Source organism: Apium graveolens, chromosome 9, assembly GCF_009905375.1.
Source record: "Apium graveolens cultivar Ventura chromosome 9, ASM990537v1, whole genome shotgun sequence".
In the NCBI taxonomy this organism is placed as follows: Eukaryota; Viridiplantae; Streptophyta; class Magnoliopsida; order Apiales; family Apiaceae; genus Apium; species Apium graveolens.
In genome coordinates this window covers 103,506,062-103,525,952 of record NC_133655.1, presented here as the reverse complement: position 1 = coordinate 103,525,952, position 19,891 = coordinate 103,506,062, and the positions used below count along the sequence as shown (strand labels likewise).

Below are 19,891 nucleotides of genomic sequence, written 5' to 3'. Positions count from 1 at the left end.
TGATACCAAACCTATAACGCCCTCCAGACCCGGGGTATAAGTCCGGGAGTTACTAGCTAATCACCAAACTTGTACAATCTGATTAACAATTAATAAAGAAATGAAACTAAACTCCTTTAACACTAACCGGGATCTTTTTAAGTTGAAGTATGAAAACAAGAAACACTAACTACTTTTATTACAAACCAAATTTCAAAATCTCACAAATTCTCTTTATTACAAACCATTTTCTAATCAGTTTTAAACTATGTTTTTCTTTTATTCAAACACACACACTAACTATCTACACTCCACTTGTTCGGGCAACTCAAAGCTTTCTTCCTAGATTGGGATCAACACCTTGGTTTTGAGAGGATCCCGAGGCTTGACCCGCTTCTTTACCACTCGAGTCCTGATGGGTTTCATATTCCTTCTTAACTGAAAACAATAAGGTGAATAACAACAAAAAGGGTGAGCCAAAAATTGCTCAACAAGTCCACAAAATATAAACAGTGTTAAAGCATTTTAAATGAATCCGTAACTCGGGTATATCTGCAAAGATATAACCCCACGAGAATAGAAAGAAGGCCATTACTAGCGAGTACAAATGAACTAAACTGGACACAAGTTCGCATCTATATTCTGCTGATCAGTCAGAATATAATGCAGATCTATATCTCCATATATATATCCAGTCGGGTACCCAGTCACTACGGCCCATATCGAGGCACCAGTCATATCCCGGTCCTCAGGATTAAGACACACTCAATCCCCAAAATATCATTATCCAGTCCATCACTTAGCAACCGGAACAATCGGTATGCTTTGATATATTCTAATCACCAGAATATATCAATCTCAATGTTTAATCAATGGAATGTGAATCAAGAATCCAAAGAAACGGAGAAATCAAGAATCGAAATAAAATATGAACAAAGGAATAGCAAGTGTGTATCAGTGATTATGAACAAGAATCAAAAGAGTGCAAACGTGATAAGCATATGAAGAAATGTCACTATTCTGAAAGTAGAATAGGGGAAAAACTTACCTTCTGCGCGACTCACTGCAAATATGTCACCTTCGTCTATTACCGTCTCAACCTGCCTTGCTGACTTAGCTTCTGTTAGAGAAATAGAGTGATTTAGTCATTCCGTACTTCAATTGCATCTTGAATCGACTTCACACCGTTCCTAATGTCTACCCATGCGCTTATGACTGACTCATGTATTACTAATTAGCAAGTAAGACTCAAGTAACCACATAATACACATCAGCACATAAGTACACAATTATTTTTATAGTTGAAATAATTTTTAGAATCAAATTCGACTCGCTTATCGCTCAACTGATCGTTATCAGACTCGTTTCGACTGATAATCAAACAAGTAACAAAGTCAACTAATTTCTAGAAGAAATTAAGCTTTAATATTATTTTTAATGAAAAGAATTCATTTTTCCGAGTCAAAGGGCTTTCGTTTCGCTCGAATCGGACCAACAGTCTAATTATTATCAATTAAACACTAATAATTCAATTTATTATTCAATATAATTAATTATTACTAATTTTTAAAATCCTAAAATAATTTTTAAATAATTATTTAAGAAAAATCAGAATTAAAAATGATTTTTCTTGAATTTTTGGAATTAAAATGAATTTATTATGATTTATTAAAAATTATTTGATTAATTATTAAAATAATTAATCATTTTTAAATAATTAATAAATAAATAATAAATAATTGAGAAAATAATTCAATCTGATTTTTAGAAAATAATTGAGAATTATTTATAATATAAATTAATTAATTAAATAATTAAATAATTAATTTATAAAATAAATAAAACTGATTTTTGAAATTAATAAAAATAAAATTAAATTAAAAATCCAGAAACATTTGTCAGAAACTAGACATCTGACAAAACAGATCAAAACCGGGTTGACAAACGGGTTAAATCTCAAATTGGTCACTCAAGTGAGACCCATATATCAATATCTTCATTATTCTTATCGGGATCTCTAATGTACCACTTTAGTAGACGATAATGACACTCTCGTTAGTTTGACTCATTGACTAACTGTTTGACCGGCTTGACCTAACAGAAACTGTGATAAATTATACGTGGATATGACCCGGCAGATGAATCAGTGTGTTGTGTACTTATATTCTTCACTGTAAATAAAAAAACATTCATTGCAATCTAACACGAGCTTCATTTTGAAATTGGAGATAAACTCCTAATTGCAATATACCCCATCAGAGCTTAACTACCTTTCATGTAAAACTTAAATCAATTTTCATACAAGGTTATTTCTGTGTGTTACTGAGTGAGGTAAGCCCATGTGTTTTTACTTGAAGACTTTGGTTTTTATTCCTTCCATGGCGCTGCGTTATTTTGTGTGAGCTTCAATCTGACAAACAAGATTGGGGTTCCCGTTTTTTCCGGGGAATTAGAGTTTAGTTTGATTTTAAGTAAACTTTAATTTTTCAATCCAAACAAAAAAAGAAATATTACTGATAAAAAATTAAAACAAAAACAAAACATAATCCTTGATTTTGAAATAAAAGTTAACCCGCGGCAAAAAGGTTAATTTTTTTATAAATTTTACAGAAGTTTGAGATTTTAGTAAAACATGGTTTTTATTCTATCAGAAAGAAAGATAAGGAATTTGAAAACAAAAACTTAAATTTTGATTCTTAAACAAATTCATTTAGTATAGTTTAAAATAAAACTGAGATTTGAAGTTTTACTTAAAATTAAAAGCTTATTTTTTTTATTTTAAATGAAAATTTATTTAATAAATTTATAACTTTAAAAGAAAGATTGAGATTCCATCTAAATTACTCATTCAATTAAAAAAATAAAAGAATGGGGTTTATCGGAAAAAAATAGATTAAAAAATCAAAATATAAAAAGTTAATTTTTTATTTTTAAGTAGATTTTTAATACATTTAATTTTTAGAAGAAATATTGATATTTTAAAGTAATATATAACTTCTTTCATGTTCAATGAAGAAAAAACATTTAACAATTAAGTATACAAAAATTAAATTTTGGCTTTACAATGATTTTGATTGTTTTTATTTTTAGAAGAAAGATTGAGTTTTTTAAAATAAAATCTAAATTTTTTCAACTGGATGAAAATGAAAGAATGAAATGTAAGAAGAAAAAAACTTAATGTGATTTTTAAATACCACCAAATGTCATTACATACATATGGATATGAAACGTGTCTAATGACCCAGGTCAGCGCACATTCTTCAAGCCACGTCAGCATCCTGACATTCTCCGTTAACTCAATCAATCAAATAAACGGCAGTGTCATTACTGGCTAGTAAAGTGATGCATCCGAGACCCCGATAAAAAAGATCAAGATATTGATATATGTAGATGACTTCAGTGACCAATTTGAGATTTAACCCGTTGACAAACGGGTCAACCGGGTCACAATCCGGGTCATGAAGAACATGACCTGATTTTTCCAGAATCCGGGAAAAACAACATCGTTTGATGTGGTTTTTACCGGGTTTCAATTTCACACAACTGCAGCAACTCAACTCCGGCCAAAACATACCAAAAACATCACTGAAACCTCAACTCCGATCAAAATCGACATAAACTCCGGCCAAATACCCAAATCATTCATTTGTACATAAAATCAAACGTTATATAGTGCAAACTGAAGCCAAGAACACATACAATCAAAGCCCTAACCTTTCAGGAACCAAAGATTCACATAAATCATCGAGTTGTAATTAGAAAATTCAGTATAAAACCCTAGAAATCGTGAATCACTATACATACATCGTTTGTTCAATTAAACACCATGAATCGACTGTAAATCATCTAACAAAGCTATATAAATCATCAAAACATCAAAATAACCATGAAATCAAAAAGTCCTAATTCGAACATAAACCCTAGAAATTGAAAATCAAAGCGATGCATTAAAACATGAAATTGATATCAAAAACAGAAAGAACAGATCAAAACCTTCGATTTGGTTACTGGAATCACACAATTTGATGAAGAAATCAGCTGGAAATCACAGTTTGATTCTCGACCCGATTCAAGTTCTTCCCGACCCGATTTGCAGAGAAAATCAATTAATTTCTGATTTTTAGTTTATAATTAATAATAATTAAATAAAAATTAGGCTATTTATAGTAGTAAAATTAATACTCCTAAATAAAATTAAGGCCCTAATTCTACACTTTTTAAAATTAATAGGCCCCTAATTTTATAATTTTTGAGTATTAAATTTTAATTTATAAATATTTTATATATACAATATATATGCCAAAATTTCCCAAAAATTGTGAATAATGCAAAAATGCAAAGAAATAATATAAATGAAAGTCCTATAATTTTATAAAAATAAAAATGTGATTTTTGTGGGGTTTTTAACACCCAATGGAACCCAGAAAAGTCATTTTTCGCAAAATAAGAAAATTTATAAAATGCTTAGATGTTCAGAATAATGCGATGGTAAAAGCCGTTTGATGAAAAATAAGGCCCATTATTTTATTTGAAATACTGACTTTAAAATCATGGTTCGGGTCATAAAACGTTTGAAATGAAAGTGATGAATGCAAAATAAAATATCTGAAAAATATCTTAAAAATACAGAAATGACACGGAATGCACGTAACACGTAACAATTAGGGTTTTACAGATAATTACACATAAATGACACATTAACACACATCATTTATTATAAATATGATATAATACAGGCGTAGATTTCCCAAACGTTACATTCCTCCTTCTAGGGCGCTGCTTCCTCTCCGTGTTTTCGCCATGGTTGTTGTTGTGCTTTCCAACAAACGGCGCCAAATGTTATGGATAAAAAACTAAAATATAATAATTGTTGTAATTATCACTAAGGAATGTGATTTTCGAGGCTCGATTTGACTGCTTTTGTGTTTCGTGACTCGATCTGCCTTAACAAGATGCCTACGTACCTTACTTTATGCCAATGATCAAGTCAAAAAACGTAGTTCTGATCTGTGAGGTGAGGCCCCTTATATAGATGTTAGGAGTCCTGTAATTGGACTTGAGTTAGGAGATTTGGTGGACAAGTTTCAGAATTAGAATGGTATTTGGAGTCCTAAGAAGTATGAAGCTGATTCCTTATCCAACTAGGTTCCTTGGTGATCAATCTACAATGATTTATTTCCCCACTAGGACTCATCTTATCAGCTGACTTATCCCTTATTAATTAATTACGAAATTAATTAATATTCAGGATTTTGGGTCTTCTCAAATGGGCCTAGTTGTTGACCCAATTCTGATATGATTAATACAACATTAATTACATACCCAGACCTTATTTTCTTCCCTATCCTATCAACTATAGATGTATAAGATAAATTTGTAGGGTAACAATGTTACTTTTCATTCCCTTAAAAAAAATTTAATATATACTTGTAACATTTTTTGCAGTAAAATATATTAATATTATATTTAACCAAATATTTTGCGGGAGCAAGCAGATGAGTTTAATTTATTTATGGAAGATCCCATATTGGTTAGTTTAATATTAAATTAACAAAAAAGGTAATTTTTTTTTTTTGACTAATTTTGGCTTATAACCTTACAAATGAGTATCTGTTCTCAACAATTCTCGGGGTGAGCCAGGATCGAACCCAGGATCTGGGACGACAGAGGATAAGCCCTTTACCACTTGAGTTATCCAACCGTGCTCAAGTGATAATTAAATAATTTTAGTAAGACCAGATAATTAAGTAATTTTAGCAAGAAAATTTTAATGGTTGGTCGATTATAATATAGTATATATACTGGAGGTCGCTAAATAATTTCAGCCGGTTATTGTCCTGCGGGGTGATGGTTTACAGATTTGATTACAAATTTTAACTCCGTTTGTGTTCACTCACAGTGGAGCCTCAGCTCTCCGATTTGAATTAATTAATTGGGAAGACAGAAATGGTGGAACAAGACAAAGAGTATGATATTCACCTCAGAACCTTATCTTCAAATGCTCGTGACTCCAGTTTCAACGCCGATCCTGCTTCCGATCCTTCTCTTCTCATTTCGGTAACTATTCACATTTTGGGGTCACCGTAAAACTGTTTTCACCCGTATATATACATGTTTATTTATTGTTTATTTTTTTACTTGATCAGGTGAAGAAACTTTACCTGCTGTGTAAATCTGAGCAGTCTGAGGATTTAATTGCTAGGGTTTATCCGCAGTTTAATCGAATTTTCCAGCGTTCCTTGGCTTCTATTTCTCAATCTCAAACCTCTAATGGCTTGCTTTTACTGGTACTTTTTTCGTCTTTAAGTTCACAGTCTATTTGTTATGTTGCGTTGATGTTCGAGAATCAATATTGAGCATTAGAATGTACTTCTTTCTTATCAATTTTCTCTGTCAATAATATATGGGTATATGAATTTATGCCTTTTGATTTATATTAGTAGTGCATTTAGCAAATACTGAGGTTAATTTGAGAATCACGTGTTGCAAGACAGGTAAACATTCATGTGGAGATGCTGTTACTTTTTGAAGTTGGGACTTGCGGTTGCTGTTAGATTATGTTTTCCTTTAGTATAAATTACTGCCTTTAGATTTTTACAATATCATATATACTGAACTCGAATATATTAGGAGTCTGCAGTCTTCTATAATGGACTTGAAGTAAATATTTGCAATATTGTTTCTGATATTTGGTAAAGATTCATGTGGAGATGCCTCTCAATATTTTTTTGCTCGTGATTGCCATTCCACTGTGTTCCTTCCCCCCCCCCCCCCCCCCCAACTTCCGCTCAATGCTTTCTATATCTGGAGTAACATATTTTGTATATGTGTTCGACTGTTTCTCAGGCTGTTCTCCAGTTTTTTCTTGATTTTGGGGAGATAGTGCTCCATGATGCTGATCCTAGTCTGAGGGCATTTTTCCGTTCATGCTTGAGCCGGTAGGACATGTCTCAACTTTAATGATTTTAGTCGATCTTCTTTCTGAAAACTAACTCTTAAGTACAATATGCTGTCTCCTAATTTTTTTTAAGAACATGGTTTTTTCTTTTTGGGCCTTTCTCGTAATTTTTCTTCTACATGTTTGTGAACAAGGTTTCTTGTGAATATCTTTTTTGCAGTGAGTTTGCAGACTATGTTGTTGCAGAAGCAACTCTTGATTTTCTGAATGCAAATAAGATAAAATTATCCTCTTCTTTTCCCTCTATACTTCCTCAGGTAAAATACTTCATCTTTGTCTTGCATTTTTTCATCTTGTTTGTAGCTTTGCAGTCTTTTACCAAATTGTCGCAAGGGTCTAGTAATTTATGCCTTCTTAATCATGCGTCACACAGTTTTTTCCATTACTGCTGAAGCTGATTGCCTGGAACGGAGAGAAGTAAGTTTTTCTCTATATCATATACACTTTATCTTGGTTTCCCAGAAATTATTGATTGAAATGTATTTTTTTAATAATTTTGTCACGAAGAAGTTTAAAATTGGTGAAGTTTTTATTTACTTTTTTTTATATATCTGTCTATTTTAATTTTTGCTATATAATTCAGTTGTGTTATGTCAATATCCTCATACATGTGTAACTTTAATAGTAAAATTCTAAACTTGTATCCTCATCGCCTATTTTTGTTTCCTCTTTCTTGCTGTTTACTTGTTTTACTGTACTTGTGTATCCCAAATGTAGAAGCACATAAACATAATACATGTGTCTTATTCCTTGCATGCTATTGCATATGCTGCCCATTGTGATGAAAAGCCTTTAGTCTGCATCATCTTATTGAGGAGAATGTCTGAGACACTTAATACCATTTGCAGATTAGAAAAAGCATTTCTGAAGATATTTCCAGGGTTGATATCTCCAGGATCATTTCTTCCATTATCCCCATCAATTGTTGATTTACCAAGTGAGTTACTTTTCTGGTTTTTCTATTGGCCGGTCCTTGTTCTAGATCCCCCCAGCAATCTCTTACTTTTCTGCTGAAATCCACATTTCGGATTTGATGTCCATTCAATGCATTGCCTGCAATATTCCCATTTGAGCTATACAATAATAATAAGTTGCACCGGTGGGTATGCATTTTTTTCTAGTAATTGTTGTTTATCTAATTATAACGAGGTGCTATTATGCCAATGTCTGAGCATTGCGCTGGCCTGAGTAGTTTCCATTCAATATTATTTCCAAACAATTGTGTGCTGAGTAGTGACATTAACATTTTTAGTCCCTATCTTATCGCTGCAACTGATGCTTGCATGTTGACAGTTGACAAAACTCTTGTCGGTACACATTTTTTCTAATTGCACCATATTCAGCATTTTTTTAATCATTTTTTATTTATTTTCTTCACATACTATTTTTTTAATCGCTTTATTCTATTTTTACATTCTCTTTACTTAATAGGTAACATGCATAATTTTATTTTAGTATAGAAGTAGCATAGCAACTCTACTTGTCTTATGTTTACAGTTCAGCAATGTTATTTTTATACTTAATTAAGTTGTAAAAGGGACGTCTTCTCATCTAAAGTTAAAAGTGTGTCATGTAATATACTCTGTATTTATTTTTCTCAAAAAATTGTTCCATTGAATATACTCTGAATCAAATTTTCTCAAATTATTATTTCATTGTGGTGATTACTTCTCATCTTCACAGTTTTGGTTGTGGCACTGGAAAAAGTGGAACGCGGCTCTGGGTCTCTCATTGGTAGTGGCATAGCCTCAATTCAGAAGAGTACTGCTCCAGAGGTTAAATATGCACTTGCTAAACATTCCAATTAACTCCAAATATGCTCTATGTTGGGACATTCTTTAATGCTTGCAGATGCTGCTGGCTCTTATGGATGAAGCGTATACTGGATCTGTAGGCGATGGAGGTGCTGATTCTGAGTCCGAGGATAGCAATACGATGGCTTCCGGGGATCCACTATTTATTGAGATTTTAAAGGATGAGAACGATGGTCTTGCAGTAAGTGCTACTTGATAATGGTTCCATTTTACAATGTCAGAGTAGGTTTTTTTATAAACTCTTTCCTACATATGCTTGGAATAAATTTTAATGTGATTATTGACCACTTTGGCTAAGTTCCTCAAGGACTCTCTTGCGTTTAATTTTCTCAAAAGTAGTGTGACTTTGTCATATTGGAGCTAAACTTTTTTCTTGTAAAATAAGATTGCTTTTTGTTAGTAATTTTTGACATGGGCCATTGCTACATATATTTGTCTTAAAACTTGAAACTATGGTAGCTAGTTAGCGGATTTGTTGTGCATGTACCGACTATATCTATCTACTTAAGACTCTTTTGAGTGGATTGCAGTATCTGTTCGCTTATAAATTGTAATGCAGCGCCTTCTTTATTGAAACTCTAGTTTAAAATGTATATGTAATGAATGTTTCAGGAACGACATTGGACTTCTCCTGGGATGATGAATGCAACACTTCAGACTGCAACTAGTAGCCCTCATTCTGATAGACTAAAGCAAGCTCTAAAAATTGCACCTCGACTTCTAGATGTGTATTTTGCCATCGCATTGCATGATGTTGATAACTGTATGTGTATGCATGCCCACCGTTTTTGTTCTTATTTGGCTTTTGTTTTCATCGGGAAGGGTCTTTTTCTTGTAGAATTGCATCTAAGAAAAAAACTCATCTCAGCCTGCAATCTGAAAATCCATGTTATTTGCAGCTCTGTTGTGCGCGTTGATTCCGTTACTTATGGCAAGAAATTCTGTACTTTTTCCAGACAAAATTTTCTCGTATGAGGTATTTAATACATTTCTGTCAGATTTGGTTGCTTATATTATAAACACAAATATTGACCGTTTGCAGATATGAAGTACAGTCAGGTTTCTCTGCAATGGGGACATTAATATCATGATGCATATCTAACTGCACCTTTACTAAACACAAATATTGACCGTTTGCAGATATGAAGTACAGTCATGTTTTTCTGCAATGGGGACATTAATATCATGATGCATATCTTACTGCACCTTTACTAAAGAAAATAATACTGATTCCAACAAAAAATGATCCCACTTTTTCGTTGAATTTTGATCTGGTCATCTTTATCTAGCATGATTTTTAATTTTTGGACATAGTAAGCATTCTAATTTAAATTGTAGTGTAGAGATCCAACAGGTAAGTTCTTTGTTGAATTTGTGTTTAATTTTGTCAAAATCTGATGGCCGGTATTGTGATTGTTAGGCAGTTTAGAATTAAACTCAGTGTAAATGCATTTTTTTATTAAATTTCTAGTCAACTGTGTGTACTTTAATTTTTCTATATATATAAAAAAAGTTGAATTTTGATTATAGCTTGAGGTTTGTACTTGTAGGTTCAAAAGAGGCTCCTAGAGTTTATGCTTGCTGCATTTCATCGAAATCCTGATTTCATAGCATTACTGAAGGTATTCTTTGCGAGTCTACCTATACATTACTTGTTAATTTTGGACAGGTGATGTTTAGACCTCATACTCCACCCTTTTAAAAAAAAAAGGTTCTTATCCGATGTAATAGACTTGTATTAATGATAATATTTCTGAATATTTAAGTTGCCACCCTGACAGTTTTGTCCTGAGATCTGTAGGAATCTATTTATTTCCCACTACTAAAATAGTAGGTGGGAAAACAGATCGACTTGTATGATCATATATACACTATTTATCCTGCCTTTTTCCTAAAGAATTGGTTCGTCAACATAATGGAAAATAGTAGTTGCGCTACGTGTAATTATTCCACAGATATTCACATCAGTGTATACATTGTTCTAGATGTCTTCTCTACTTTGATGATATTCATCTGAAGTCATTTGCAGAAGCCAATAGTAGACAAGCTTGGAGAAGCTTATGATAGTCCTGCTAAGGTCAGTGTTTAGCAAATTATTTCCTGAACCCCACAATTTCACACGCTTAACTCGCACTGAAAAGGTTCACCGATTTAAACAGTCATGATGGCTACACATCCGGGTTTATAAGGGTGATTTATTATTTACAGTATTTCCCAGATGGAGTTGGCACTGCAGTTATGTTGGGCAATTGGTGAGCACGGAGGTGGTGGTGTTTCTCACAAAGATGGAGCTCGTGAACTTTTTGAGAGTTTGGAACTGCTTTTGTATGAAAATCTTTCATCAAGGTACATCAATGCAACATAGCTGTCTCCAAGAAGTCTGATTATTAGATTAATATTTAATTCTAATTATCTCTATTAATGGTCCGTTGAAAGTCGTCTTGGTCTAAGGGAGTCGGCTTTTGGTTCTAGTAATTCCACAACCCTAAGGAAATCGTCACAGTCAAGGCTGCTATCTTTTGTTGTGACAGCAATAGCAAAGCTTGCAACATACCATCCCGACTTACTGCCAAGGGCACGAGTATCACTCGCCAAGGTCAATCTTCCTAGTTAATACAATCTTAACTGTTTTGAGGTAGTTAATGAAAAAGAATAACGTAGCTGTGAAAATTAGATCGGAATGTTGATGGCCAATCATGTACATTTTTAGTTGATATTTGTACATGAATTTGATGATATATTGAAAAATTTGCATTACAGGTTGCTCGTTCCCGTATATCAGATGCGAGGGTCTGGCAGCGTGCTCGTGATTATTTGGGTCTGATGAGTGAACCTGCAATATGTTTGTCTGTGTTGGGTCCTTCAAGACCTTCAAGTGGGCACATGCTGTGTCCGGGTGTTGTCAACTGGAGTGAAGGAGGCACAAAAATGGTGGCTCATATTCCTTTCTACGTTCTTGGTGAACAAGATGGTATAAATATATATATATTTTTTATACAACACAGGAATATGCATAAGCTTTATAATATATTAGGAATGTTGATCTATAAGCTCCCTGAGCTTAATCCTCTATGAAGAATTTAAGATCTGCACGGTAGCATTACATACACATCTTGCCCTTTCTCTAGTTATATGTTTATTAACTATATATTAACGTGCTAGAACATTTAACCAAATTTGAGGCGCTTGACAAAATTTTGATGTGAGGTTTTATTAGGAAGATAAAAATAATATTTAATATAAATTTTTAAAACATTATTATGTAATGCTTGTTTACCTTATATTTAATATTATGTATGTTTTAAGTTATTATATTATTATTATATATAAAAATATAGGGAGGTTGACCTCAGGTAATTACCTTGAGATTACAAATTACCTTGAGATCACAGGGGAAAAATTGTAATTACATGAAGTTCTTCGAATTTATAAAAATACCATATCTGATTTACACCGTAAAATCACTTCACCTGTAATTGCCCTGAGGTCAACCTTAGGAGTTTTTTTCTCAAAAATATATTTATCATATCATGATAATTCATTATTTTTACATTTTTCAGAAAAGCTATACATCATTTTATCTATTATTAGATAAGTTGGTATATAAATGTAACATTTAAATTAATTGAATATTAAAAAAAAGTAGATGTAGCATAAAAAGAATTAAAATGACATAATTTATGACAATGTTAAACATCTGAAAAACAAAAATTAATATTATATATTTAAACTATAAGTTTTTTTTACATTTGATAAATATTTGGTATTACACACATATCACTAAAAATATTAATATCAGTTAATTCTTATAAGTCTCATTTTTTTAAGTTAACTAATTTATATTTTTTGATATTTAATGTGATATGTCACTTATTTAAAGTAATTTTATATTTATTTTAAACATCTTTTTACATAAATATGTAAGAATTTAATTATTATTACATAAATATTTAATTAGTATTTGTTAGCATTTTAAATGATTTTAGTGTTTTATATTTAGAGTTTTTAAAAATTGTACGGTTAAGTAATAATTTGTAAAGTTATTTGAATTTTATTCTACACTTAATCATAATCCTATTTAAAATGTTTAGAAGTTATCAAAAGTGAAAATTGTACTTTGAACTATAATTTGATTCACGCTTTAAATCATTTGTTTTTTTTGTTCATACTTAGATAATATATCTTTGTGAAAATGTAAGAGATATAAAGTTCTTAAGTGATACATTTTATTTGTGTATGTTTGTATAGAGGTAGGTGTATGTTTGTTTTAACCTGTGTGCTTTTTTTAAGTGTTATGATATTTAGGCCGTGACATTTCATATAATGTTGTACCTGTTAAGACTTGTGACGTCATAATCAGGCTTTCAGCATTATATATACTATGAATTAGGAATATTGATCTAAAAGCTCCCTGAGCTTAATCCTCTATGAAGAATTTAAGATCTGCATGGTGGCATGACATGCACATCTTCTAGGCGGTCGCCCCTTCTTCCTAGTAAACTTGTCATTTTGCTGCAGTTTCTGCCCTTTCCCTAGTGTTTATTAACTATATATTAACGTGTGTGAACAGTTTCTGGAATAATCCCTTGTTGGTCTCTCTGCTTTGAACTGGGTTGACTTCAACGTTTTTTCCTCTGCAGGTCCTCCCTTCCATGATTTTTCTATGGAAGACATACTTCCCAGAGAACGGAAGGAGTGAATTCTATAGGCTTTTTACATAAACATGGCCAGGATCAATGTTTGCTGTTTCTCGAAGATTGGATTGGCCGGACAGGCTACAAGAATTATTTTGTCGAATTCTTTGACTAATGGATTCTACCTTGATGCTTCTGTTTTTCATTCTTATTAGCTTATTCCCGTTTCTTCTGTTTTGAGGATGCTTAGAAACATTTTTGTAATAGTTGTAATAGAGCATTAACTTTCACAGAAACTATCGATGTTCAAACTGCCGTTAATATAATACAAATCTATAGTATGATTATTCGTGTCCGCATTATTTGAAAGATTGCTCTACATATGTTAAATGTAAAATCAAAAGATGAGAATCCCTTCACCACTTATATAAGCTTGTCAAGACATAAGTTAATGACATCTGAAAATCTTTTTATGTCAGAAAATTTAAATAATCCTAAACTGATCCTTGAATCAAAGAAAGTGTTCCAGCGATGAGATTGTGCAGTGTAGCCACTATCTGAGGTGGAAGATATTCTGGCGAAGATAAATTTTCATCTGTAATCTGAAACAGTATAGTTAATATACTTCCACCAGTTCCCGTTGTCGGTTCTACTGGATTCTCAGGGAGGACGGTAAATCCAGATCCCAGTACCGCCACTTCTGTGGAGCTCCCACCCTTGAGCAGTGCTTTCAATGATTTATCATCTACTGGTGCGTAAACCATGTAATATCCTGTCGCATCCGTGTAGCTCTCTTGCAGGTAAAACTTAAGCGTTTTATTTAGCCGAGGCTACACATCAAACACTTTCATGTTATAAATGTATACATGGGGAACGAGATAGTTAAGCTAAATGAATATCAGGTACCTCAACTGCTACCAGGGAAACGCGACTTGATGCCTCACGGCCAGTGGCAAAGTATGCTAGATCTTGAGTTGCACACTCATGAGAGAGGATATCCCACTGCAATATTATCATAAATGCTTTCACTTATAGGGAATTCGACATGACAAGATTAATGTTCCATTTTGTGTAATATAAGATCTACCTTGCTGCGGTTACTCCCAGAGTTAAGAAATTCAAAAACATCAATTGGTGGGACTGGTAGTTTCAAAGATGTTGCAACAGTCATGATGACGCCATGAGGATGCCCTGGATTATCTACATTAAAGCTTGTCTTTACTAGTATGTTTTCACCATTCGTAGTTGGCAATGGTTGCCAATGGTTGTCCGTTGAACCTCTCACAGCCTCATTGTAACTTCTACTTATTCTCTGAGAGAGTTGCAGTAAGCTCTTCCTTCCATCTTTTTAATCAGTTACAAGAATGTGGTTAAGTGAGGAAAGTTTCCAAAACATTGAACGAAGCTAAAACCTCAGTCGAGTTTAGAGCAGTTAGAAGCAACATTCAATTGAAGGAGCAGTAAGAATTTACCACTGTTGTCCTCCAGGAGTAATTTGAGTCTCTCACACTGCCTATGCAATGTAGCTATCCAACGTTTTGCACGGAATGCAAAGCCTGAAGAAACTAGTTTTCTGAACATGGTAGGAACATAACTGTAATTAACTTCATTATGCTCAATCCATGTAACCTGCAAATACCCGGTAAAATTCAAATGAAGATCTGTAACCTGGTTCTGATTGAAGGAATCATATAATTTCATTTTTGATTCTGAAATAAAGTTTTGACCTTGGAAAATCCATTTTCAAGGCCTTGGATTAAGCAACCTGAAGGTTTTCGTTGACACTTTGTCACCATATCGGGAAATATACTTTCCAAGGAAACATCCACCACTACCCATGTATTCGCAACAGTCATTTGTTTACAGTATCTTGCAAAATATATTTCCCTAGTCTTAAGCAGGGGTGAGGCAACATGAAATTCCGCTTTTAACTGTTTAACATTTTGTAAAAAAGGAGAGGCTTAATGTATTATATCAAATGTCTCAAAATACAAGGTCAGTTTGACATTTAAGTTGTAAGATTGTTGAAAAAAACTTAGAGAAGAAAAAGACACCTACATTTTGCAGAGAACTTGTACTGTAATAACTAAATTTAAGATTATTCCAACATTTGGTATCAGAGCATCTTGATATTTCACTAAATATATATGGAGAAATTTTTAATACCATTTGAAATCTCAGATAAATACTTAATATATATATATATATAAATGTATGTATTTTTATAAGAGTCTCACAAGCCTTATAACATATAGCTCTGATGCCATGTTGAAAAAAAACTTAGAGAAGAAAAAGACACCTACATTTTGCAGAGAACTTGTACTGAAATGAGGAAGAAAAGAAATAAGTAAAAATAGCAGTACAAGTTCTCTGCAAAATGTAGGTGTCTTTTTCTTCTCTAAGTTTTTTTCAACAAAGATCACTCGAGCAAAATGAGCCCGGATACTCTGGTTCAATACCAGATGATCTTGGTGAATTAATTAGAAAATGTAGCGACTAGTATGTAAATACCACTTGCAAGGCTCCATTAGGATTTCCCAACCCCTCTCCATTTGACAGTACTCCAACAACCGAGACTTCTGAGACAATATCACAGAAGACAAGTGACCATTGTTCCTACAGAACAAAAACCATGAGCAAGTTTATAAATCAACATATGCACGGAAAATTGTTGTACTGTATTTAAATGGAAATTTAAAATACCTACCACATCAATAAAAACATCAACAATGTTTATGGGGTTCATTGGCACAATTTCTGTCTCTCGAGAGGCTTCAGTTTTAAAATCAGGTTGGTGTCCATTTATTAATTTAGCATTTTTGGAAAGCTCTGATGATAACTCGGTTGGCTCTCTGACTGACAACAATCTTATGACTTCCTCTAGAGTTGAATCAAGAGATTCAAATCTGCGTTTATACTCGGGAACATTTAATGTCTGAGTTTCTTTCTCCTCGTCAAAAGTCCACAAGGGCGCTAAAGTGCAGGCCTTTTGTGCAAGTTCCTCAGCAGCTGCAACAGTTAGATCATAAATCCTGGTTTTATAAGGTTCAGCATTTACCATAACTTGCATAAGAAGGTATGTTGCTCGGATTGCTCTCCCCAAATATAACGGTGATTGTGCATTTCCAATATTCGATGATGATGAATAATGATCATTTGTTAGAACTGGGGATTTGAAAACTGGTGTACTAGGTTCTGAAGCAGACGCTGAACCAGTTTGAACCTGTAGATACAAACAATTGGGGACATCATTTCATTCAATAATAAATATAGATATCACCTAGCTAGGCACATAACACATGTACTTATTAAGGAAAGATTCATTAGAACAAATAAATTCCTAACATCTATAGTTACCTCTAGGTTAAGATTGAGTTCTAAACTTGAAATATCTTGTGTGTCCATAATCAATGATTATTTTCTGAAACAACATATAGCATACACCATCAAAATAGGATAGACCATAAATAAAGGTACATAAACACAGAAAGAAACATAATAAGGTAACAAATCCAAAATGTACATGTCATACACTTCCCGTAAATATCACAGTACATTTACTCTAAAGCGGAGTATATAGTAGTTATTGCTAATGTGTATGACATGTTTTCATAGAGACGTGATTATGGTGATTTTGTATATTAACTTTTAGGGTTTGGGATTTGAACCAATATAACTAAAGATTTGGGAAGTCAGTTTGTACGAGTAATAAAGGTATGTTTTTCTGTTGGCATAAATGAAGTACTCCTTTAGTTATTATAGGTCTCTTTGGATCAAACTTATAAGTTGCTTATAATTTATAAGTTGAAAGTTAGTATATTTTTTTTCAATTTATTTAGATTTTTCTCAATTTATTAACTTTGATTATAAAATATATGTTTTTAAATGTTAATTTAATTTAAAAATTACGAATTGAGATAATTATATTTTAAAAATTATTTATTTTAGTTCATTTTAATAAAAATATTTTGAATTATAACTATAATTATCTAAATCCTTATGAAACTTATAAATATCTATCTACTTATAACTTATAAGCCACTTATTCATTTTAATTTATAAGTTACTTATTTTAAGATTTCCCGACGGTACATATTATACATTGACAACTTATTTCAATATTTTTGTTCAATTTATTAATATTAATAAATTGGAAGGTTAATTTCTACCTTCCCTTTATTATTTAATAAAATTTTAAAATAATAAAAATATAAATAATTTGATATTTAAAAAATATATATATTTTATAACTTTTAGATATTTAATTATGATTATTAAATAATAAGCTAAATAAACTACCTTCAACCACATCTTTAATAAGTAAATTAAAATTCCTTCTAAAAAAATATTATGTGTTTAAACTACATAAGGTTCAACAACATAAAAAAACTAAAATTTAGAATTAATATTATAAATTCTAAACTGTTACAGTAATTAATTAAATAGTTATTATACATTGTTACTAATGTCATATTATCAATGTTATAATCTCATTTAATCTAATTTTAGTCAATATATATTATTATATCAATTTTGTTATAAAAATTAATAAATATTTACGGTAACATTACTAATATTGCATTGAATAATATTGCATTGACTATATTAAATACATAATTATTTATAATTTAGAGTTAAATTTGAAAATAGAAAACGACACAACAATTATATATGGTGTATATTTCATCTTGGAAATATAAACTAATTATTGTAATTTGAATTGTGATATTTAAAGTGTAAGTGAATAATTGTTTTGAAATAATTTTTTTTTTAAAATTGGACAGTTATTTTAAAACGAAATAAGTATAACATAAAATTTAAAATTTTAATATATTTAAAAATTAAAATATATTTAAAAAAATTATCATTTATAAATATTAATTAAAAAGAGGGTTCTTGGTTATTGAAGTATCACCACGTGTCATAATAGCTTTTTTAAAATGATGAAAAAGGTTAGTATTTTATAACTTGTAAAAAAACTGCAAAAAAATTAAGATTTTAAAGTATTCACGCACGATCTTCATATGAATTTTGCTAAATTACTTTAATTATTTATTGTAAAATTCTTATATAATTAGTAGTTTGTTAAATTCTTTTAAATTTTGAATCCAATACTCGTTGAATTAAATTCCATAATAAATAAATAAAAATACACCTAGAGGGAGTGAATAGATGATTATGGCTAATTAAGATTAATTTTAAATTTTTTCCGATAATAGTTTAGTGAGATTTTATAAACAGTTTAATAATCTGACAATGATAACAAGTTGAAATGACTAAATGCAGTGCAAAAATTATATGCAGAAAAGTAATAAGAACACACAAGAATTTTATCCAGGTTCGACCCCTAATTCCCTATGGTCTACGTCGTGGTCCCTTACCAACTTGGTAAGAGAATATATCTCCCTTTATCCCAGCTGATAATGGCTTGTTCAAACCCTGTTTCTTAACCTGCCCTCTAAGTACTATACTACCTGTAACACTAGTTCACCAAACCCTTATTTCCTTTAGCCAACTATCCAGCAACTACACAATACAAATTTGAACAATACAAATCGAATGATAAAGAGATTACAACTCAAACTATAGACTCTCTAAGATATAACATGTATATATAATTAAGAGCTCGAGAGTATTTTAGAATCAATAAAGTCCTGTGAGTTGTGAGTGTTCTTGTTGCAATTAGTTAATCATAAAAACTGCAAGAAACCTCGTATATTAACATACACCTAACCTAACGTTCAAAACAATCTTAACAACTTACAACAGTTAGAATCCAATTCTAACATTTAAGTTAGTTAGGATGGTTTTCAACGTTCATGTATCCGTTTGATAGAAGAGAGAAAGAATATTTAACGTTCAGTAAAAGCCTCTTCTATTTTGTATGAGTATAAAACGTTTTAATCAGGTTTGTAGAAGATAGAGTTTGAAGATAAAACAAACTCCTACAAATTAAGAACTGATTTAATATTTGAAAATATTTTATATCTGAGCTGTACTATATATAAAACACGTATAATATAATAGAGAAGTCCTTACAATTTACTAAAAGAAGTTCCTGAATTTTCTCCTTTAAAATCGACTTCCATGTTGATTCTGGACTGTCCATCTTGGCTTACTGTTATTCTGAATAACGTGATCATAGCTTGTTGAAATAATTACAGTTTTATGACAGCTTGTTGTCATAATACTTAAACAACAAAGGTATTAAACTGATATATCCTGCAAACAGTCTTAAATAATAATATGATGGTTTGTTGTGTTGAGATCATCTTACAATAAATAATATATATATATATATATATATAATATTTTAGTCATTGATATTAATGAATTAATTAATCAATAAGTAGAAAATTTATTTAAGAAAAATTATCAAAAATATTATTTTTTTCTAAATTTTTAGTGATTTTACTATGTTTTGATTTTTTTTGCAAAAATATGCAACCAACCAAAATCAACCACAATTAAGCATACATGCAGCTATTTGAATGGAGTGTTTTTTT

At 31.4% G+C, this 19,891-nt stretch overlaps 2 protein-coding genes across 3 annotated transcripts; one reads left to right on the top strand and one right to left on the bottom strand.

Annotated features, from left to right (window-relative positions):
* The first annotated feature begins 5,787 nt into the window (after positions 1 to 5,787).
* On the top strand, positions 5,788 to 13,732 carry LOC141684141 (uncharacterized). Of its 2 annotated transcripts, XM_074488983.1 has the most exons (16): positions 5,793 to 6,036; positions 6,126 to 6,266; positions 6,826 to 6,917; positions 7,098 to 7,194; positions 7,311 to 7,354; positions 7,786 to 7,874; positions 8,621 to 8,712; positions 8,789 to 8,932; positions 9,364 to 9,514; positions 9,651 to 9,727; positions 10,302 to 10,373; positions 10,781 to 10,828; positions 10,970 to 11,097; positions 11,188 to 11,347; positions 11,512 to 11,722; positions 13,392 to 13,732. In XM_074488983.1, the coding sequence occupies exons 1-16, from the start codon at positions 5,926 to 5,928 to the stop codon at positions 13,448 to 13,450; spliced, it is 1,716 nt and encodes a 571-aa protein (XP_074345084.1). In that variant the 5' UTR covers positions 5,793 to 5,925; the 3' UTR covers positions 13,451 to 13,732. The 2 variants fall into 2 exon arrangements, with proteins under 2 accessions (XP_074345085.1, XP_074345084.1); XM_074488984.1 differs by lacking the exon at positions 13,392 to 13,732 and having other exon boundaries at positions 5,788 to 6,036; positions 11,283 to 11,347; positions 11,512 to 11,620.
* Positions 13,733 to 13,841: 109 nt separating this feature from the next.
* LOC141684140 (homeobox-leucine zipper protein MERISTEM L1-like) lies at positions 13,842 to 16,871 on the bottom strand. Its single transcript, XM_074488982.1, has 8 exons — positions 16,743 to 16,871; positions 16,093 to 16,608; positions 15,897 to 16,001; positions 15,113 to 15,316; positions 14,858 to 15,014; positions 14,473 to 14,729; positions 14,292 to 14,387; positions 13,842 to 14,215 (listed from the first exon to the last, which is right to left on the bottom strand). Exons 1-8 carry the CDS (start codon positions 16,788 to 16,790, stop codon positions 13,880 to 13,882), a joined length of 1,719 nt encoding a protein of 572 aa, XP_074345083.1. The 5' UTR covers positions 16,791 to 16,871; the 3' UTR covers positions 13,842 to 13,879.
* Positions 16,872 to 19,891: the final 3,020 nt, after the last annotated feature.

Coding starts and splice junctions, on each gene's coding strand:
- LOC141684141 (XM_074488983.1), top strand. CDS start 5,926: ATGGTGGAACAAGACAAAGAGTATGATATTCACCTCAGAACCTTATCT. Junction 6,037..6,125: donor ATCCTTCTCTTCTCATTTCG/GTAACTATTCAC, acceptor TTACTTGATCAG/GTGAAGAAACTTTACCTGCT. Junction 10,374..10,780: donor ATTTCATAGCATTACTGAAG/GTATTCTTTGCG, acceptor AGTCATTTGCAG/AAGCCAATAGTAGACAAGCT.
- LOC141684140 (XM_074488982.1), bottom strand. CDS start 16,790: ATGGACACACAAGATATTTCAAGTTTAGAACTCAATCTTAACCTAGAG. Junction 15,317..15,896: donor CTAATGGAGCCTTGCAAGTG/GTATTTACATAC, acceptor AATGTTAAACAG/TTAAAAGCGGAATTTCATGT. Junction 15,015..15,112: donor TTGAAAATGGATTTTCCAAG/GTCAAAACTTTA, acceptor GGGTATTTGCAG/GTTACATGGATTGAGCATAA.